A 24,096-nucleotide genomic window follows, 5' to 3' on the forward strand; every position below is an offset into this window, starting at 1 on the left:
TTTTAATACAAAGGCCTGGTTAAAATTAACTCAATTTTAGGAATAACGAGGCCATTTCAAGTGGGGAGAGTATAACTTAAGATAAATAAAATATCCAATAGAATTCTTAAGCACCAGGAGAAACAGATTTCTCAGGATGTATAACCAGTCTCCTTTGACTGCCACAAAAAGTGAATATAACTGGTCAACACATCAATAGAATTTTATCAATACTATCGTTCTCCTTTTTTGTGTTTAAATGTTAGATCCTGGGGCGCCTGGGTGACCCAGTAGGTTAAAGCCTGTGCCTTCAGCTCAGAGCATGATCCCAGGGTACTAGGATCGAGCTCCGCATCAGGCTCTCTGCTTTGTGTGGAGCCTGCTTCCCCCCTTCTCTCTCTGCCTGCCTCTCTGCCTACTTGTGATCTCTCTGTCAAATAAATAGGTAAAATCTACAAATGTTAGATCCTGAACACAGAAGATTTTCTCTTAATCTAGGAAGAAAAAAAATAATAAGTCTTTCCTAAATGAAATTAAAGCCCTATAGTTTATTTAAACTTGGTATATGAGCGAACTATAGGGATTTATTCTTCACAAAAATTATTGGATGTACACAAAAGGATGGAAGATGACAAATAAGATGGTTGAATTATTAAGCAGTATAGTTTCTGGATAAATTTTGCTATTTTCTTTTTGTTTCTTAATAAATGTTCAAATGTGTTCAATGATTATTTTTGAAAATCCTCTACAAGGGTAAGTCTCAAGTATAATTCAGAAACCTACGTATAACCTTCATTTCTCGTTCTCAATTCCCATGGCAGTTCTATACTGTGAAACCATAAACATGTGAGCACAGTTACAAATTGTTAATTTATGAAATTTATTTGAGTATATATTTGCCAGTGTCTTTCTGTGGTGACTCATGTTTGGGTACATGCCAGGAGCACCCCTTGCCTTTTACTTTACACATACAAGAAGAAAATGGGAGCATAAGGCACTTTTACTAAGAAATATTGTGATTAAAAAATAGTTATACAGCAAAAAACAGTTGCAAACACATAGTATCATTCATTGCTAATGAGTTAAAAGGATACCACAGTGCACATATAAATCACTATACAGTATCTTGCAGTTTATTTAAATTCATTGTGCCTCATTATAACTGAGCTATGCACCTTTAGGTCTGAGTTGATTAGGAATGCGATAGCTCAGAATAGCTTTTAATTCAGAGAAACATGGCCTGACCTTTACCATAATCCTGTGTGAAACACACTATAGTTTAGACATTAATAATGATGCTACCTCTTTTTCATACTGGTGAGATGCTACTTAAAATTTGGTATTATTAGTTAACAGGCTCAGGCCAATACATCAAAACCAAATTACCCTTCTGTGTATAACTACAGTACTTAATTCTGAGTTCTTCATCTCTCATAACTATTACTTCCTCTTTAAAAATGCTAAAAACCAAAATGTAATAGTGTCATGTCATAGCAATAAGTCACAGATACAAACTAAAGGCACTCCTCTTCACTCCCCATGGACTGCACTGTATGCTGTTAAGGATTTGTGCTTCATGATATACGTTTTAACAGCTAAGGCACTGCTTGTCTTTGACCTTTGTCTCTCAATTTAAGAATGCCATTCCTTTAAATCACCTTCTGGTAAGTCAACTAGTACAAACAATAGAACTTTCCTACCATTCTCATTCAGACACAGTAGAAAATGCAAATCACAGGGTTGAATACCCATTGTCTTTAAAAAAAAAATCTTTTATAGTGTTTATCACTAAAAAAACAGTGAATAATGAAATAATATTTACAGAGTTGAATTGATCTAAGAGTTCACCACACCTCATAATGGAAAATGACATTCATCTGTGCCACTCCTTTCTCCTGCTTTCCATATTTTCTTCCCATTCCCCTGAGGCAACTCCTCTGGGCTCTCTTATACCATTTCTCAAGTTTCAACTCCCATCCCTAAATAATCTGCTTCTATCTCAAAAGCTCTAAATTTCCATTTTAGATATTACATTTTGGCCCACTATAATAAAGAATAAGATAAGCCCTTTTAGAATATCATCCCATCAAAACCTAAGATTTCCTTTCATTGTCAGTCTGGGGGATTTCCTCTATCACTGGTGTTCAATCCCCTTTCACAGAATCCTTTTCTTTTTTCTTTCTTTTCTTTTCTTTTCTTTCTTTCTTTCTTTTTTCTTTTTCTTTTTCTTTCTTTCTTTCTTTTGAGTTAGGATTTTCCTAACTCAAAACAAGGTATCAAATGAAGTAAGATTCTACTTAGCACAGGCAAAAGAATGTTCGAGGGAGTAGAGTGGCCCTCAGATGTCATTGTTTTATCATGTCTGAATTTCCCAGGACACATAGTTAGAATAAAAGATGGCTGCTGGAGCTCTGGTGGTCATGTGTGCATTACAGAAAAAAAAGAGGAAGAGCAAGCCTATTGCCCTTTAAAACAATTCCTGGAAGTTGCCCATACTACTTCTACTTCCACTTAAATCCCAGAAGCAGAACTTAATTACATGGCCACGCCTAGCTGCAAAAAAGCCCAGGAAACTTAAGTGTCTATTGTATCATTTCTGTTCCTAAGAAGGGAGGGACAGTATTATGGGATAGCCATATTATGTCATCTTCTTAGATTTCTTTAGTGAAGCATATATTGAAGGAGCTTTCTGAGAAAAGATAGGCTAGAGATCTATTTTTTGAGATCTTGCTTCTCTTAAAATGTCTTTATTTTTATATTCTTATACTAGATTCAATGATTGGCTGGGATATAATACCAAATTGTAAATTTTTAATAGAATTTTGAAGATGTTTTATTGTTTTCTAGCTTCCAGAGTTGATACTGAAAAGTTCAAGTCTGTTCCAATTCCTAATTCTTTGTTGGTGACCTTTTGTATGCCACACTGGGAGCTTTCAGCATGGTCTCTTTACTCCAAAATTCTAAAATCTTACAATAGCATGCACTATATGGTTTCATTCATTGGTTGTGCTAAGCCACTAAGAGGGGCTTTAATCTGGAAATTAAAGTCCACTCATTCTGGGAAATGCTTTGCCTTATTTCTGTGAAAATGGTGTCACTTCTTTTTTATCATTTCTCCTCTGAAAGTTGTACCCTAGAATCAATCAAAACTAACTATGTTGTGTTGTAGTAAAAAGAAAATCCACATATCAGTGGTTTAGCACAGCAGATGTTTATTTCTCCCTGCACCATGGGTCCAACAGGAACTGGCCTGTTGAGGGCTTAGCTCCACAGCTGTCCTTATAGAGGCCATGCTAACACAGTCTCTACCTTCCCCAGGATCTGAGGACAGCAGTAGGGGAAACGCCACATGGCGAGTCACACACTGACGGTTAAACAAATCCACCCAGGAGTAACTTGCGTTATTTCTACTCGCATTTAATCAGTCACAGAAAGTCACATGTCCATGCCTAACTGCAAAAGTGGGAAGGTGTAATCTCACAATATCCCTAAAAAAAAGACAAGTAGAATACTGACAAACAAGCCCTTAGGACTATAACAAGTCTCCTAGAAGGATACTTTAATTTGCTTTTCATTTTCTTTTTTATTTTTATTGTTAAGATTCAGTTTATATGAAGTAAATGCACACAATTTAAATATGTAAGTATATATACATATGAATTTTTTAATTTTTTGCATATCCAAATTCAGATATAAAATATTCCCAAGATGCCCCAAAGACTTCCTCCTGCACTATCAACACTACCAAAGGTAACCTATAATCTGCCCTCTATCATCACAGGCTAATTTTGCATGTTTTTAAACAACATATAAATAGAATCATGTAGTATGTATTCTTTATAAAGTGTCTGAATTCTTTCACTCAGCCATATGTTGGTGAGACTCATCAATAATACTGCATGTAATAAAATGGTTTTATTTCAGTGTTGTATTGGATTATAATGACTATAACACCCTTTATTTATCCATTCAACTGGACATTTAGACTGTTTCTAGTCTTGGACTAACCAGAATAAAACTGCCTTTGGGTGAAAACATTAAAAATTGAACAGAAATTATTAATTTTAATAAATTTCAATTTTCAAATTTTTAATAGTTTAATGGTGAGTGCTCTTTGTATTCCAGTTAAGAAATTGTTGACTGTCCAAGTTGTGAAGGTATTCTCCTAAATTTTTTTTTTTAAGATTTTATTTATTTATTTGACAGACAGATCACAAGTAGGCAGAGAGGCAGGCAGAGAGAGGAGGAAGCAGGCTCCCCACTAAGCAGAGAGCCCGATGCGGGGCTCGATCCCAGGACCCTAGGATCATGACCTGAGCTGAAGGCAGAGGCTTTAACCCACTGAGCCACCCAGACGCCCCTCTTTTTTTTTGTATTTAAATTCTTTTCAGTGTAACAGAATTCACTGTTTAGGCACCACACCCAGTGCTCCATGTAATACGTGCCCTCCATAATACCCACCACCAGGCTCCCCCACCCTCCCACCCCCCCCCCCCCTTCAAAACCCTCAGATTGTTTTTCAGAGTCCATAGTCTCTCATGGTTCATCTCCCCCTCCAATTTCCCTCAACTCCCTTCTCCTCTCCATCTCCCCATGTCCTCCGTGTTGTTATGCTCCACAAATAAGTGAAACCATATGATACTTGACTCTCTCTGCTTGACTAATTTCACTCAGCATAATCTCTTCCAGTCCCATCCATGTTGATACAAAAGTTGGGTATTCATCCTTTCTGATGGAGGCATAACACTCCATAGTGTATATGGACCACATCTTCCTTATCCATTCATCCGTTGAAGGGCATCTTGGTTCTTTCCACAGTTTGGCAACTGTGGCCATTGCTGCTATGAACTATTCTCCTAAATTTCTGCCCCAAACTCTCATATTTTACTGCTCACATTGAGGTTTATGATCCATCTCAAATTAATTTTGAGTTCTTGTTTTGCTGTCTGTCTTTCATGCAAAAGATTTTCTCAAACATCTGGTGGTCATGAGCTACCCCATTCAGTACACAAAAAGCCAACTAGAATCTCACTTTAGGTGAGAAGAGCTTAATAGCTGAAGGGCCTCAGTGTATGGGATTGCTGAATAGAGACTAGTATATTTCTAGCTTTTCTTTGGTTCTGTGAGTTTCCACAGAGAAATCTTCTACTAGGAAATATAAACCTGTGATTTGACTATAGTACAAGATGCTCAACAGTATCTGCTGTCTCTAAATCTAGAGACCCTTTGGTTAGTCCTTTCAGGAAAAAGAAAAAAAATCTAGACCTCCCCAGAGTCGAAGAAGTATGCAGTCAGTTGTTTGGAGTGGGGAGATAGAACAAGTCACCTAATTGCTTTGTATTACCAACTTTCAACATTCTTTATTTCTACCCCCCCCACCACTGTATCCCATATTCCAATATGCCATTATTGTCAATCCCTAGATTCTGAGGGACAAATAGGATCATTTCTTGATTGATGTCTACCACAAAATGTGAACTAGAACTTCATATTTTTTCTAGTTTGCTTAGAGAGTTTTCACTTGTCCATTTTACCTATATTTTAAAATATCATATTGATCTCCATTATCTGCTATTTTCTGTCCCCATCAGCTCTACCCATCCTCGTTTGCCTTATGGGTTTATGATTTTTTTTGTGTGTGCTTGCCATACAAAACCATGTTATCTACATTCTTTGTCTGATTTGGAGTCACTGTTGGCTCCCTTTAGCACAAGATAAATTACATTCTGAGAGCAAAGCAAAACAACAAATGAGTTGCTATTAAATTGATAGTGAAAAATAATTAATCTCCCTGCCTAAAGTTCAACAAACTTGAATTTATCTATGTTTTTTTCTTCCACATTTAAAAAGTACCTATATAGGTTTTGAGAACACCAACTCCCAAATGCTCATACTAACTATATTCAAAATATCTGACTTATTTTTAAACAAAAGTTTATAAAATATTAAATTATATTGGAAAAAATCACCATCTTTCTGACATTCCAACAGAACCATTCTCCTTTTAAAGTTTTCTTGAGTTTGATAGTGCCCGCTACAATTTCTTCTTAAAAAATAGACTGTGTGTTTTTATTGCCATTAGAATTACATAAGCCAGTCTAGCTGGCTAGGCAATTTTCTCCTTTCATCACTACTCCATGTTTTATCCCTCCTGGGAACGTGCCCCTGAATGCAAATTTGCCTCTACAAATAGACAAGAAAATCTTTTAAGACTGATGTCAAAGAATAGCTGACTTCCCTAACTAGCACCACCATTTCAAATCCATTTTTATTAAGATACAAATATCAAACAGTAAATGTAACATAAAGATAGTAGATATGCATTTATCAAGTCCTGGTTTTCAAATGGGGTAAGAGAGAGGCAGTAGAAAAATCTTGGGTACTTACAAGAAACAATAACAACACAACTTTGTTGTTTCAGAAATGTACCCCACATATTTCCCTCCTCATCACCTTAGCATATAAATGAGAAATCAGCTCTGAAGAAATAAGTAACTTTGCCTTAATCACATAACCACTTACACCAGAATAAAACTAATATTTCATAGAATCCCAGTCCAGTGTGTCAGTGTGTTTATTTCCATTTGTGACCTGCAGACATTTAACATTTATCTTTTTCTCTTTTCCAATTATTTTGACTAGTACTCCCAGGATAATATTAAATAAAAGTAGTAATTTGAGTAACTTGTGGTTCTTTCATCCAGTAGAAATGTTCCTTGTATGACCATATTAGTCATGATTCTAGTTTTGGGGTTGAGAGGCACATGATTTACATGTTAAAATACTACCATTACTCATTTTTTGGAGAATTATTTTAAACAACAACTGATGATAAATTTTCAACACCTCTGGAGAAAAATAATGTGATTCTTCTTTCACATGTAAATTATAATAGAATTTTTATATTAAGCCATCTTTGCATTCCTGCTATAGATCTCAGTTGATTGCATTTAATAATGTTGAGGAATTCTATTTGCTAATGCTTTAAGGATATTTTGTTGACATTTATTACTCTATTATATTCCTTTTGAGCTATTTTTGCCAGTCTTTATTATCAATGTTTTGCTGGCTTTATGAAAGAGTATTGAAGGCTCATTTACTTAATGCTGGAAGATTTTAACTTTTGAGTTTTGGTAAAATTCTTCTGTAAAAATATTCTGGTGTGATATTCTGGAAGGTGGGGGTAGCTCTTTTACAGTGTTCTCTCTGTCCCTATATAAGTTGCCTCTGTAGGTTTTAAGTATCATGATATGAGTTTTGAAAATTTCAGCTGTCTCATAAAATCATCCTGGGCAGAGAAAAATATTAATATAGAGTAAAACAAAATAGGTTTTATGATTCTCTTTATTTTCCTTGTGTCTCAGATCACTTTCTCATCATTATCTGTGTTTTCTTTTGTGATATTTCTTTTATCATATATTTAATTCATGTGTGTATTCATTTAAACAATAAATATTTAACCTAGCTTGAACCAGTGCTATTTTAAGTGGCTACAACACACTGATGAATAAAAAAAGCGGGGAAGAGAGAAAGAGACTCTGTTCTCCTGTGTGGGTGGGTATATGTGTATGAGAGAGAGAGAGAGAGGAGTGGGATAAATAATACATGTTCCTGCATTATGTCTAAATTTTCTAAAATGAATTTAAATTTTTTCAAAAGCTATTATACTGTTTGAGAGAAGGTGTAGAAGAGAGGGAGGTAAAAGCTAAGAATTTTTTTTCTGGCTCAAAAAAATGTCTCTTTCAGTGTTTAATAGTTGTTATTGAGTAAATGTCTAATCTTTTCTGAATTACTTTACTAACCTATCTCTAGTATTTTTCCCTAGAATATATCTAACTGGTGGATTCTTCTCAAAAAAAGATATTAAAGTTGTCATGACTTCTGATCCTTCCGTAGTTTTCTAGAGTTTCACAGGTTAATCTAGTCCCTAAGTACAGATGCTGGCACCTATAAAATACTCCTGTTCCTGATGACTGTTGAGGATCCACGCTGTCAACCTCTGCTGAAGTCCGCTGATCAAACTGGAAGAGTTGTGCCTTCTCAGCGTAATAAATGTGTAGGCTTTGTAGTAGGAGATTGGGGGTGTAACCTCAATGATCTTTCTTCCTGCTCAATTGATTCTATATCAATTCTTTCTGGTGCTCACAGCCCATCTGAGCCTTATCCATGTCACCTACCAGATAGAGCCTTAGCCCATACCCTCTACTCAGTGCTTCCACAACAAGGTTCACCTTTATCTTTCAAAAACCTATAGACCCTTTGAAGCATCTGTGATAAGCCTGTAACACTCAAAATCTCATTGCTCTCTAAGTTCCCCAATTTATTGAAGAATTCAGTATTTGATAAACTGTCTAGATCTTTAGTCCTAGTTCCATCATACAAATTCAACATCTGCAGACGCAATCCACCTCTTACTGTTAAGTTCACTGTGTCAGAGATCCTGATCCGTGAAATGTCATTTTCCCCATGGATTGGACAAATATTTTCTATCACTGAAATCTCAAATTAATTAACCCTACACACTTTTTTTCCTTCTAGAATATAACACCCTTTCTTCTATTGTCTCTCTCACCATCTATTCTCCTCCTCTGGCAGAACCCCAGAGTTAAACACAGTATTAGGCACTCTGTGTACAGCTGAATATGGATGGAGAAAATCACAGCAATATGGCTTCTACTTTCAAAGAAAATGTGCCTTTCCCACTGTCCAAGGCAGACATTTGACAACTTCCATTTTCTCATACTCCCACATCCCTAACAATTTACTTTATTTGATATATTTTTCTCCTTTACTCTTGAGGAAATAAAGCCATCAATTAAGAATCACCTAAGCCCATCACAAAGTCTACAACTCATTTGCCACATGTCATACTGTTTCTAATTCTGCCTTGTATATTTTGCCAAAGATCTATTTCTGAAAGTGTCATTATTATGATCCATACTTATATAGCTATTCTCCATTCATTTTCACTATTATACAGAATTTCATCATACAAATATAAAACATTATATTTGTTCCTTTGTGTGGTGATATACATAAGAGGACTGAAAAGAAATTAATTTCAAATATTTCAGATTTCACTACTAATCAGATGTTTTCCTTGATTATAAGTACAAGTAAGTACCATTTATTTTTCTCTTGTTTTCTATTTCTCTTGAGTAATAAGATGTTTAGGTTTTTTTAGCTCTTTATGCACTTAAAATTTACAGGAATCTTCTCTTGATATGTATTCATGCTCACCAAACAACAATGTTATAATTTTGTTTAACGTGTATCTGCCTTTAGGAGGAAAATTCACTTAGGGGTTTATAAAATTATCCAATATATTTTTCTTACCAGAAATTAAGAGGCATTCTGAAGACTTCTGTTTCTGGTAAAGATGGTATATCAGGGACTGGATTTGCTCTTTCATATGAAAAAACTAAAATTATAGACAAAATATATGAAGTGATGACTCTTAAAACATTGGAATTCAGGCCAAAAAGGAAAGTGAATGTGAAAACATGGGGGAAAATGGAAATGAGCCCTTCTACTTCTCTAACCTACTGCCTGGAGGAAGGTTCTAGGTTGAAACTTCAAGCAGATAAGTTACATGTAATTGGAATCCCTGAAAGGTGTGTAGGGTGATGGGGGTGAAAAGATATAAGTAATACGGTAATAATGTCTGAAATTTTCTGGAAGTGATGAAAATTATATCACTAGTCTAAGATGTTCAGCCAATCCCAAACACATGAAAGATGAAGAAAACTACATAAGATTCATCATAATCAAATTGCTTAAAACCAGTGATAAAGAGAAAATTTTATAAGCAGCCAGAGCAAAGTATGCCTAACATACAGAGGAACAAAGGTAAGGATGGCAATATAAGTCTTGTCAGAAACAATGAAAGCAAAAGGACAGTGGAGCAACATCTTTACATAGTTGGGGTGGTGAAGAAAGGGGAAGGGAAGATTTGGCCTATAATTTTTTAACCAGTCAAAATTGAAGCTTCCAAATATGAAGGTGAAATAATTATTTTTTTCAGATACATAACATTTGAAAGAGCTCTCCACCAGATCAGCACTGTGATAAACATTAAAGGAGGTCCTTCAAGAAGAAGCAAAATAATACGGGATTGAAAACTAGGTAACACACACACAAAGAATAAAGCTGTAAGAAATTTTAACTGTGTAGCTAAATTTAAATACTTTTTATTATCTAAATCTCTTCCAAAGATAGTTTACTATTTAAATCAAAAATAAGAGCAATGCATTTGGGGGTCTAATAACATATATAGATATAACATGCATGGCAACAGCAGCACAAAGGCCAGGAAAGTATAAATATTTTTTTTAATCTTTTTACTACACATGAAATAGTGTATCACCTTAAAGTAGAATGTGATGAGTTAAAGATATGTACTACTGATATTAAAGCAATATAAAATAACACAACAGCGTTATAACTATTCTGTTTCTTGAGTGACTATTGTAGTACACACAAACACTAAAATATTGGTTCACAAACATGAGCCAAAAGGCGATCAAATAAATCATAAAAGATAATTAATGCAAGAGAAGACAGAAAACAAGGAATAGCTAAGAACAGATGGGACTAAAAGAAATAACAAGATAGAATAAAATCCAACCATATCACTAATCACATTAAATATCAACATTAAAAGCCCACCTAAAAGGAGACACTGTGAGATTGGTGAAAAAGAGAAGTACATGATACTTACAAGAAATGCACCTCAATGCCTTTTCTGCCTCTGCTAACAATACTTTTCCTGTCCTTGCCTTTAAGTGTGTTTTAATATGATGTGCTTAAAAACTGGCTTTTTTTGTTTGTATTTTTCCTCCTTGCTATGTATAGAGCTTTTGGTATCTTTTGTTTAATGATTTTGGTCAGCTTTTTGTGTGTATGTATGTAATATGTATATACACACACACATGCACACATATTTGTGTCTATATAATATAGAATTTTATAAACTATATGTACATTTATAAAACTATATATACCTAACATTTATAAGATTAATGTTAAGAAAAGTGAGCTAAACTTGACTATTTTGCTCCTAAGATAGACTAAAAAATTATTTTTATTTTTAAATAAGATGAAAAATCATTCTTCTGCCTACCATAGACCACATACCATATCTTATTATGTATGACATACCTTGTATAGACCTTCTTAGAGAAGTAAAAATTGTGTTTTTTTTTTTTCAACAAAGTGAAGACTAAAGTTGTTTCTAACTACACTACTGACTTGTATTCAATTTATATCTTTTATAGGAAAGAGAAATAGTACAAAAAGAGAAGGCTAATATAATGACCTAAAAAAAAAAAACAAAGAAAAATATCATTCTCTATTAAAACGGTCATTGAAAATTAATATCAGATCATTGTATCTTCAATTTACTGATCATACTAACGTACCATGAACTATAGAAATAATTGTTATGCAGAGCTTCCCTAAGACCTGAAATTTATTATTTCAAAGTTTCTGCTAGGATCAAAATCCTGAAAAAGTCTGTTCTAGAGATTATAATATTTATATTTAACTTATTACTTTCCAATGTACATTATGTCTTTTATCACCTCCCAGAAATTTCTAAGACTCTGGAACAATTTTTCTCCATTTACCTATCCCACACTTTGTGCTACTGTAGAGCTGTGTTTTTACATATAATTGACTCCATAAGAAGTTTATGCCATTTTTGCACAGTGATTATTCATTCATATGAACTCGTGTGATGCCCTTGCAGGGGATCTCCATTTCTTCATGCATATTTGTATTTCCATTTCCCAGCATTTTCCTTAACCTAAAAAAAAAATGCCTCTTAGTATTTTTCAATGTCTAAAATTGAATTTGTGTTTTATAAGTTCTCCCCTTTTTACTGGAAAAGATTTCATTGCATCTTCACTTTTGCAGGATTAGTTTTACTAGTTTGTAAAATTCTAAGTAGACACTTGTCTTCTTGGAACATTTTAAAGATGCCATTCTACTGTTTTCTGATTTCTTCCATTTCTGTTGAAAAGGCAATTCTAAGTTTTATTTTTATTCCTGTGAAATTTATGCTATTTATTCTCTCTTCTAATAATATACTTTCCTTGTTTCTGTCTGACTCAGGGTTAGGTTGCAGGTTTTGTAAGGTTGATTTTCTTCCTCTAATTCATAAATGTGACTGGAACATAGCCCTTCAGGTCCAAGATCCAGGTCATTCTGTACTGCCCTTTCTCCTTGGTAAATCTGTATTATTTGTCTCTTTGGAATTTTGGAATTGCCAAAAATTGCCTCCTCTCTGCATTTTTGGTGCTTTCTGTTTTCTTCCTACCCTGTAGAACTTAGAAATTCCACAGATACTTTAAGAGAGAAGGCTGCTAAACATTGGATACTTGGCTCTATCTGCTCTTATGCAGGACTTTGCTCCTTCATCTACTGACTGCTTTGGCAGCCCTGAACCCCAGTGTTTTGTCTTTCCACATCTATGAGATTGTCCAAAACTCTTCTGGATTCTCTTCTTCAAATGGCTCTCACTCCTTTGCCTGACTCTAATCTCCCATTCTTCTTTGGAAAATTTATTCACAAAAAAAAAGAATAGAACATGATAATTAATCAGTTCTCTTAATCTTTCTTTTCCTCTGGTTTAATTTAACCATGCATCAATGTGTTCTTCATTAGCCATAGTCGAATATATAGTCAATTTTTCTTTATCATTTGCACATGGACTAAATACTTTTTTAAAACTCAAGGCACCTGCCAGAGTAGTCTCTCTAGAGACCCCAGTTGTTTCAATTCTTCATAAGCACCTCAAATATATATGCATACACACTTACATACACACATTCAGGCACATACACACACATATCTGAATCATAGTTTCAGTTTTTATCCATCAACTTCATCCATTTATATAAAAGCCAACTGAATGTAAACTATGGTTTTTCTCTCCATTTCTCTCTGATAGTCTCATGATTGACTTAGGGCCTTACTCATCTCCTGAAATTGCCCTCACAAAAGTAATGAATGACCTTTTCAACACTGGATAAATGAGAATCTACTCTTTTCATATTTTTAGTATCTTTTCAAAACCCTCATGGTTAATCTTTATTCCCTTATGAATTCCCTAACATTTCTGGGTTTGTGAAGCTCTATTGAATCCTGGTTCTTTTAAAGCAGTCAAAGCCTAGTGCAGTTTTTCTTTTGATAATTTCTACTTCACCTCTTAGGCTATATAGTTATATAAAGTTAAAATAAATGCTATATAGATTTAAAATCCATTGAAGATCATTATCTTATCCTATTTGCTTCTATATCTCAATAGCATTTTGTATACTGCAGGTATCTAATAAGTAAATTTCATTAAATGAAAACAACAAATCATAAAAATTTGAGTGTCCTCTATGTACAAAATAGTTACAGAATAAAAAATTTCTTAGCAACAATTTCTCTTAAATGTTAAAGATATTGAAATTTTGAGTAGCATAATCAGGGATGTGTTTTTGAAAAATCAATCAAAGCGTAGTATGTGGTTAGATGAATTTAGAAAGTTAAGACATGTTAAATGTACTATTACCTGGGCTGAACGTTTTCTCAAAAATAAGAGTTGCTACTTGATGTTTGTAGACAACACTGCTTTGCCAAGAACTAATGATACACCTACCTTGATGTCTTTCAGTTTCTTCAAACGACCTATTCAGTACTAAAACTATTGTTTTCCTCTTCTCACAAACCTACTTTTCTCTTTCCTGTGTTTCTAAATTGGTGAATGATACAATTCAAATGATTGCTTTAAACCAAAATCCAGTCATACTGGACTGTTTCATCTTCTTTATTGCCTACAACCAGCAAGTTCTGTAGATTGTACTTCCAAATAATTCTTGACTCCAACTATTTCTTCTTAATCCCATTGTCAACTTCCTTTATAAGCTCCATTAACATTGCACCTTGCAGAATTACTGTAATACTCTCAAAACTCCTCTTGCTTTCTTCCAATTTTTGCCACACTATACAGAATGAATGCTCTTTAGAAAAGGTGAATCCAATCACATCATGCTGTTGTTTAAGATGCTGTAAGTGCTCCACATTGCTCTTTATATAAACGCTAGCACGTCTTATAGGCTCTACTTCATCTGCTCCTCTTTTCTCTTCAGCCGTATCCTGCGCTACTTCAGACTTAACTTGTTCAAATACCCTAAACAAGTCATGCTCCCTCTAACCTCAGGGACTTTACACATGCAGCCCCTCCACCAACAAGTCTTTCCCCACCTCTTCCTCTGATTAATTCCTTCTCATCCGTCAAGTCTCAGCTTACATGCACTATCTTTTAGAAAGCTCTCCCAGACTCCCAAAATAGAGATGGTTGCTTCTCATGAGCTCCCATAATCAAACTGCCATTTCATATAACTTATCACTATGTGTTGTGATTTTCCATTCACTTATCAGTTTCCCTCAATGGTATTATTTGAAGAAATCCCTATTGTAGTATTTTTCACTATCATTTTCTTAAAATCTAACAAAAGGATATGTGGTAGGCAATGCACACATACACACACACACACACATGTGTAATACATGTATGAAGATTTCATTATGTAATTGAATGAATCATCTTGAGGCTTTCCAATCCATATTTATTATTTTTAAAATAATATAATAATCTGAGAGACACACATTTCAGAGAGTAAAAGACAAGGAAAAGAGAAGGAAGAAAGGTCCTTATTTCATAGGGCTTATTAAAATTTAGTTGGAGAACCAAAAATAAATATTACGCAGAAAAATATAGTTTTAAACCAGAAGTATCATAAAACTTCCATGCTATTAAATAAATACGTTGTATTATTTAGAATGACCTACCGGATATTTGACGCAGAGCAGAAAAGGACATGTTTGAACTCTGCAGCATTAAGTCTCATGAGTTCAAAACATATTTATGGCATTTAAGTAACTATCACTTATTTTTTAAGATACTGTGTTTTCTTTTCTGATTAAATAATTCTATAATTTCCATAATTTTAGTACTTTCTGTGAGTTAAATCTCCAAAAAGATAATATGGGGTAAGTATCAAATTAATATTGTAGACAATAAATCTTTTTTTTTTTTTTCCTAGCAGGAAAGTCTCTTTCCAAGGAGTAGAATCAGAGAGTTTATGAAGTAGATGGGATTTTGGATACACCTTAATTGTTTTTACAAGTTTTACATTGTTTTTAAATTCACACATAAAAGAGTTCAAATACTGCCATGTCTAGAGCATGCTTCCTTCTGATTGAATTTCGAGATTTATGAGTTAGTTTCAGATTGTGGAGAACCTTGGAAGCTACATTAGGGAGTTTATTATAAAATAAGAAAACTTTAAAATCTGGAAGGCAGGGAGGGATGGCTTGTGATAAAACACAAATTGGAGACAATAGTTGACAAATGATATAAACAGAATAAATTCAAATTCAAAAATAATCCTATCTAAAATTCTTTTTGATACAGGTATTAGCCCCTTGGGGATTATGCTGCTTTTCTAGCTCAAATTTCCACCCAGTAGCGGAAAACTAGGCACAAGGCACTTCCCTAGAGTGTTTTCAACAAAAAGCTCTACCTCCAAGCTGGAAGAACTTCAGTGCCCCTACCATGGGCTGCATCAACTTGCACTTCCCGGCCATGTGTCAATTCATTGTGAGATATTATTAAGACTTTAACTGCCTGCCTTCCTCAAAGCCAAAAGCTCTATGAAGACCATCAGGTTCTTTATTCCATTCCCAGCATGACTCACACTGAGTAGGTGTGTATTATTCTTTTAAGTTAGAGATCTTGTCATTGGGTAAGGTCAAAAAGCTCTGAGGGTAATCTGGTGTGTGTATGGATGTGCCCATTATCTGTCATGGAGGAGTTGAACAAGAAAGCCACTATCCCTCACCACAGTTAGAATATCTGCTTAGAGCTCCAACACAGTGGCACTGTGCCCAGTTTCTTTCCTGGAATTTTTCCTCCCCTAGCATACTTGATTTATATTTTAAAATGAGCTGTTCTGTTCATTATTGAGCATTTGCAGAATATTATGCACGTACAAAGTACTTATCCTGTAAATTATTTTCATTCACACAAAGAAAGATGATATTCATGATATAGATATTTTTTAGATGAAAAAACTAAGTAAAAAGATTGCTATCCTATCACACAGCTAGACAGAAAGTCAGCCATTTATTTGTATCTCCCTGTGAAACAGAATATTACTCTGGAAGTCATAGTTATTAATTCCATTCTATTGCTTCTATACAGCCTCAGAAAGGCCTTTCTTAGTCTATGAAAGTAAGCAAGGGATAAAGGTGTCCCTTTCCTGAAACACTGGCTAAATAGATCAAAACCTCCCCATTCAGGTAGGTAAGCAGACGTTTGAACTAATCATAAATATTGAAACATAATTACACATTACAAATACTAGTGAGAAATATATTCTCCAATACTGTAACTTTTCACTTGAATTTTTTAAAAAGGCTTTTGTTCACATTTTATATTTACCATGATAGTTTTTGGTAGATTGTATTTATAAACTAAACCCACCAAAAAACTTTAAGCTTTCCTGAATCTTGAGTTTATACCCACTTGCTCAAAGAAGTTATTTCTAAGTTATTATGTAATACGTTCCAGGAAAATAAGTATGCTGCCCTTCTACTCCGCATATATATATATATATATATATATATATATATATGGATATGGATACATGTATATATAAGGAAAATAAGTCTACTATCTTCTACTCCCCAAATAAATATATAAAATATATATATAATGTATATTATTTATATTCACTATAAATGTATTATATATTATATAATACTACATGTTATATATTGTATACTATAATATACTTACATTATATATTATATTATTAATACATAACAAATTGTATATTATAAATTTATATCACTTTACTATATATTTTTATATTATATATATTTTTACATACATGTATAAACATTGGAACTTCCAAAAAAAAGTATTTATTGACCCTTAAAATCACATTTCCAGGACTGCTTTTTACACATGAATTATTATTCTTTAATCTATATATTTTTTAATGTGTTCAAAAATTTAATGATGTATATATCTGTCAGTATAAAGTATTGTGTCTCATTATTTCAAGTTACCTAATTTGCATTGTACAAATCTCCCCTTACAAATGATTTGAATAATGAGGTTAACACTCAACAAAATCAGTTCAGTCTGATTTGTATTTAAGAAATAAACCATTCATCAAAAAATAAATAGGTCACTTACTTTAAAACAAAATAAAAACATGTCTTCCTGGAGACTATCAAAATCTATTATATTCCTTATTACTAGGCCATCAAAAAGAAAGAAATCTTACTATTTGCAAAGACATGGGTGGAACTATCATACTAAACTAAATAAGTCAGAGAAAGACAAATATTATCTGATTTCACTCACATGTGGAATTTAAGAGACAAAACAAATGAACGTAGGGAAAGGGGAAGAAAAATAAGATAAAAACAGAGTAGGAGGCAAACCGTAAGAGACTCTTAAGAGAACAAATTGAGGTTTCCTGGAGGAGAGGTGGGTGAGGGGGTGGGGTAATTGGATGATGGGCATTAAGGAGGGCACTGTATGTAATGAGCACTGGGTGTTCTATGCAACTGATGAGTCACTGAATTCTACCCCTGAAACTAATAGTACACTATATGTTAACTAAATTGAAAAAAAAAAAAATCTATTACATTCCTAAAGCATACTGTACTCTGAATTCCCTTCTCTGAATTCAGTGCTTTTGAAAGGCAAAATTAAGGTCTCCCAACAATATTCCACATGGATATTCCTGTTACATTCATGACTTCAAAGGACCTACCCTTATGCAAGAAAATACAAAAATGAAGTTCAAAAGCTATGGATACATCATCAAAACTCTTTTTTCTCCCACTAAACAGTCTAGTAATCTGCAGATTATCTACAACCACTCTCCGACCAAAATCTGAAGATTTCTTTCAGTTATGTCCTTTTTCCCTGTGGCCATTTCACGTTAAAAATTAGAATGACTAGCAGAAAAACCATACCTAAGTAAATGTGAAGTTAGAATTGTTAAAAATTACTAAAATTTGTAAATTGTATTTACCCTAAAGATACAAATGTAGTGATCCAAAGGGGCATGTGCACCTGAATGTTTATAACAGCAATGTCCACAATAGCCAAACTATGAAAAGAACCTAGATGTCCATCAACAGATGAATGGATCAAGAAGATGTGGTATATATATACAATGGAATACTATGCAGCCATCAAAAGAAATGAAATCTTGCCATTTGTGATGACGTGGATGGAACTAGAGGGTTTTATGCTTAGCAAAATAAGTCAATCAGAGAAAAACAATTATATGATCTCCCTGATATGAGGAAGTGGAGATGCAATGTGGGGGGTTTTGGGGTAGGAAAAGAATAAATGAAACAAGATGGAATCGGGGAGGGAGACAAATCATAAGAGACTCTTAATCTCACAAAACAAACTGAGGGTTGCCAGGGGGGAGGGGGGTAGGGAGAGGGTGGTGGGGTTATGGACATTATGGAGAGTTATGTGCTATGGTGAGTGCTGTGAAGTGTGTAAACCTGGTGATTCACAGACCTGTACCCCTGGGGCTAATAATACATTATATGTTAATTTAAAAAATTTTAAAAATAAAAATATTGAGATTTTGGAGGATTATTTACTTTCACAAATTTCTAATCCTAGTCCTAGCCACACTGCCTATTCCTGAAGTGACATTATTTCAATTCAAAAAAATAATTCATTATTTAGTCTTTTACTTGAGGTCAGGAAAATTATTTTATTTTTTATAATGGTCCATGTTTTAGCAGAAAAAGTATCCAATGTACATGGCATATTCTTTGCCTTCGAAATATTCCACTATTAGCAAAACAGTTTTTGGTACTTCAATTGAAATGTAGATACATAAAATTAAGAGACTCCTCCTGCAGTAAATAATTCCAAATAATTTTAAAAACCTTACATTTAAAAAGCACTCACCATGAGAAATTTCTTCCTTAGATAAATATATTCAATATAACTTCCAGTTCTTACTTCTATGCATAAGTCAAATGCCTTTCCTTAAAAAAAGACATAAAATTATGTCATCTAGTCATTGAACAAATAATTATTTTGTACCTACTATGTACTAAAACCATTTGTGAACAAAACAAAATGGTTCCTACCCTTTTAGAGCTTGCTCTTTAATAAAACATTGTTCAATTACTTCAAGATAATTTTTCTTAGAACACAGTTTTCAGAATGTAGCACGCTTTTTAGACTCCTTTTAATGAATTTTATTTGTTCAATATCACTATTAGAACAACTAAATAAAAGGAAAGTATGATTAAATCTCTATCTTTAATCACATTATGGTCCATCATTTTATTATTTATAAAGACACAATATGTTCTAAGATATGACTTTACATTGTATACTTTCATACTCGGATATGCATACATTTAACACAGAATACCCAATCAGTCCTTTCTTCCTCTAAATGGTACTGATTCATCCAGAATAATGTCTCTGGAAAGAAACACTCACGTACTTGTTATACCTACTAGAACTGACAGCAAAATAAATCACTTTGCTTCTCTGAGTTTATGTTAATACCTACAAAGTAAAATAATTTCTACTTTACCTACCTTACAGAGTTGTAAGGAGCCAATTAAAGTTAAAGAATAATTTTAATAATAAACTATGGAACATAATATAAACTATAGTTTGCTAAGTATAACAGTTAGAGAGCTATTGTTGCTATTATTATTCTTACTTCTTTAGGAGTTCCACTTACCCCTGACATTATTTTATATATTGCAATTGTACCTTCAAATTTTTAAAACAGGATTGAATAAAAAAAACTGAAGTCACCTAAGCTAACCAATGCAGTTGCTATCTGTGTGGCCTCCCGTGTCTCACTTTACATTCTTATCAACATATAGAGATCATAAATATGTTCACATGAATATGCATGTTTTCATAGAATGTTTTATTTTAATAAGATTATGTGGGAGAAGATTACATTAAATATTTTTAAAAAATAAACCAAACTGTGGAAAGAACCAAGATGCCATTCAACAGAAGAATGGATAAAGAAGATATAGTCCATATATACAATGGAGTATTATGTCTCCATCAGAAAGGATGAATACCCACCATTTGCATCGGCATGGATGGAACTGGAGGGGATTATGCTGAGTGAAATAAGTCAAGCACAGAGAGTCAATTATCATATGGTTTCACTTACTTGTTGAGCATAAGGAATAACACAGAGGACACAGGGAGATGGAGAAAAGTGAGTTGGGGAAATTGGAGGGGGAGACAAAACATTAGAGACTGTGGACTCTGAGAAACAAACTGAGGGTTTGGGAGGGGAGGGGGGAGGGGGGTTTGGTGAGCCTGGTTGTGGATATTATGGAGGGCACGTATTGCATGGAGCACTGGGTGTGGTACGTAAACAATGAATTTTGGAACACTGAAAAAAAAAAAAAGAAAAAAAAAACATATAAACTGGCCTAAATGAAAATCTCCATAGTTCTTCTCTTCCTCATTTTTCTTTATTATTAATTAGTATTAAATAATAGCTGCTATCAAGTCAGATGTTACACTAAGCTGTATTTATGACTTTAACTTCTTGAACTCAAGTTCAATATTTACATAAATCCTAATATTTTCATTTGATTATTTTAGTCATCACTCATTTTGAAATCCCAGTTCCATCCTCAGATATTTCTGTTATCTTTCTAAGCTTTGATCATCCATATTTTTAATGAGACTGCATTCCAAATCTTCAACCAAGTCATTGGTAGAACTCTAAAATAGAATGTCAGCTTTAAGTGAGCCTTTCACATATTCAAAATCCCTTTATTCAGATTAATACTGTCTTACCAATTGTAGGGTAAGCCCATATTCCCTTCTTCAAAAAATATTTTTTTAAATAAAACTACAAGTATGACACAAGTCCAAGTGACCAAACAATAATAGTAACTGGTGTGTACATATCCTATCCTGGTGTTCCTCTTTAAGAGACATGTCTCAGAAATATTTGCCTAAATAAGTGCTCTCCTGATGAAAAAGTCATGATTTTTACATGACAAAGGTATAGGACATGGGCACAGAACAAAGGGAGACTAAGAACATAGAGAATCAACTTTCTTTAAAAGAAATTGCACATTAAGATTCTAGAGGAAGAGTTGATGATTAGTGCAGGTCATAGCCCCCCGCACAGGAAACCAGTTTAGACAGGGGACAAAGTTGTTTCTAAAAGTACAGAAGAGTCGAAAAGTTATGATGAACTTTCTGTGGTCAGAGGCCTGGTGTAGGCCTCCACTTTCAAGTTCAGTGAAAAACTTCATCCTCAGTTCCTACAGAATTCAGTGTCCTTACTAGCACTGATGATGCTGTATTAAAACTATCTGTATCTGTATGTCTCTGTAGAATACATAAATGAATTAGCACCCAAATAATTAAAGGAGGATATTTTTTAATAGAGGCCAAAAAGAAAGTATTCTGCATTTTCAGGACAAAATTATGTGGTAGAAGCTCCTTTGGTTTTTGATTAAGTAGTAATGGCAAGTACAGTTGTGTTTTTCAGAAAATTTAGAGAGAACCTAAGTCCATAGCTGGTCAGTTTGTGGTTGAAAGAGGAAGGACAATCAAGAGAATGTGAAACTTTAAGCTGAATAAATCTAAGTGACTATGAAAGTACACAGTTGTGTCTATTTTTTATACCATAAAAGATCATAAGCCTGGTAATTTCTTATGAACTCTAATTTCGTACAAGGATGAAAAACACTTACCTGGATATGATTCAGGAAGGAACACTGTAGAACAGGGAGAAGAAACCCTTTCACTGTGGTGTCATGGGATTGCTATGAGTCTTCTCCTTCGCTATGACCTCAACTTCTTCACTCTACCTTCCATTTCTGATTAAGTGGATATCCACCCAGGCAGCTGAGGGCATAGAGGAAATCATCCCATTCCCATACCATCAACTGGCTTTGCAGACGTTGTGCCCAAGATGGCCGAGAATTTTAGGCAGTTCTGCACTGGAGAATTCAGAAGAGATGGGGTTCCGATAGGCTACAAAGGGAGCACCTTCCACAGGGTCATAAAGGATTTCATGATTCAGGGTGGGGATTTTGTTAATGGAGATGGTACTGGAGTTGCCAGTATTTACCGGGGGCCATTTGCAGATGAAAATTTTAAACTTAGACACTCAGCTCCAGGACTGCTTTCCATGGCAAACAGTGGTCCCATTACAAATGACTGCCAGTTCTTCATCACCTGCTCTAAATGTGATTGGCTGGATGGGAAACACATAGTGTTTGGAAAAATCATTGATGGACTTCTAGTGATGCAAAAGATCGAGAATGTTCCCACATGCCCCAACAATAAGCCCAAGCTGCCTGTGGTGATCTCACAGTGTGGGGAGATGTAGTCCAGAGCAAGACTGATCAGACCTTGACCTCTCTGCCATTGTGGGCCTTCCTTGCTCTGGGTGATGCTCTTGAATAAGATAATCCGGATTGGCCCCTGTGTTTGCTTCCCTGCCTGCTGCGGCCCTTTTTGATCAAGAGACCTTGGAAGTGTCACAGATTCAGAACCCAAGATTTTCTGTTTAAGTTTTCAATTGTAAATTAAGTTTTGTTTTGTTTTGGTAAAAAAAAAAAAAAAAAAAAAAGAGTTCAGAGGTGGTGAGGCCTGGCAATTTTAGGATGATTTGAGTTCAAGGCATCCATATAATTACCAAAATAAAGAAGACTATTACTAAACTCTTATAATTTTATTTTTTATGGTTTTATTTAATATGACAAAATATGCACTATTTAAAGGAATTTGATAGAAAATGTCAAATGCTGTATTTTATACTGCTCACATCTACACATATCTATAAGATATAATACTGTGTCTCTTATTAATACAAAACACTTGAAGTCCTGTTTGTTGACTTATATTATCTCCAGGTTCTTAGAATCCTAATAAACAAAAAAGTGTAACCTTATATCTAAACCTTAATGTTTGAAAGAACTAAAAATATGCTCCATTATTAAAGAGTTGTAAAATTGTAAGATCAAATGCAGAAATAGAATTCAAGAGAAATGTCAAACCGTTTATTATGTTTCTTCCTCAGTAGACAATGCAAGATACATTCATCAAAGACATTAGGATATCTATTTTTTCTTCCTCCCTTTTTTCTTTCCCTTCTTATTCCTCTGCCCTCCCCACTTAGGTATCCCCCAATCTCTACTCAGCCTCTGATTCAGGTTCTTGAAAATTATGTTACTTTGTTTTTCATTCCTTACAGTTGCAATGTGGCATTGGCCTTCAAATCGAGCCATTAGAAGAAAGCGATGAAGGAAGCATCCTTCCCAGGCATGTTTCTTCCTCCTGAAGAAACATTTATGGGACAAATAAAGCTGTCTACTGCCACACTGAACCACTTCTTATAACTGAATCCTTTGCCATTTTACTGATAGAGAACTACCCCTCTTTTCCTTTCCTTCCTAAAGGTTGCCATGTACTGGAACTTTACTCTGCTTACAGTATTTTATTAATTTCTTCATCCTTTTCAAAAACTAAATTTCTGTTATGCCAGGAATCAAGCAGGAGAATGGAGGGGTGGGAACAAAACCCTCCACAAATATTAGACTCACATAAAACTAATGACCATTATTTCTATGTCAATATGATTCATGAATTCTTGATTTAATTCTTAATCACATTCCTCAGTGCAATGTAAAAATATGTATATTTTCCAGACAGAAACAAAGAGATAGAATAAGTTATATAGCTGTGCTTTCAACTGACAATTAACTGATAAATAAAGTCAATAAATCCAAGTCCAATTCTAACCAAAATAACGTATTTTCTCCCATTAGCAAACGAATGATAATGTCCCAATGATAATCAACTGTGATAAAGAGGGGAATCTTTTTCTCTCTGTCACAGTACTACAAGGCCATTTTATGCCCTATTTGATGGCCTGTTCTGTCCCAAATTATACCTACCTCTTGAAAGAGCCAGATGTTGGGGAAGAAGTCTACTTAGATGGGATCTTTTTAGGCTGACTAATCCATTGAGCATTATCAGTAGATTTTCAT

General features: G+C 34.1%; 1 protein-coding gene across 1 annotated transcript; it reads left to right on the forward strand.

Annotated features, from left to right (window-relative positions):
- The first annotated feature begins 22,009 nt into the window (after positions 1 to 22,009).
- On the forward strand, positions 22,010 to 22,676 carry LOC116858839 (peptidyl-prolyl cis-trans isomerase H-like). Its single transcript, XM_032843754.1, has one exon. It carries the CDS (start codon positions 22,014 to 22,016, stop codon positions 22,431 to 22,433), a length of 420 nt encoding a protein of 139 aa, XP_032699645.1. The 5' UTR covers positions 22,010 to 22,013; the 3' UTR covers positions 22,434 to 22,676.
- The last annotated feature ends 1,420 nt before the right edge of the window (positions 22,677 to 24,096 follow it).

The sequence above is a fragment of the Lontra canadensis genome, unplaced genomic scaffold (assembly GCF_010015895.1).
Source record: "Lontra canadensis isolate GAN:19392208 unplaced genomic scaffold, GSC_riverotter_1.0 scaffold4, whole genome shotgun sequence".
Taxonomy (NCBI): domain Eukaryota; kingdom Metazoa; phylum Chordata; class Mammalia; order Carnivora; family Mustelidae; genus Lontra; species Lontra canadensis.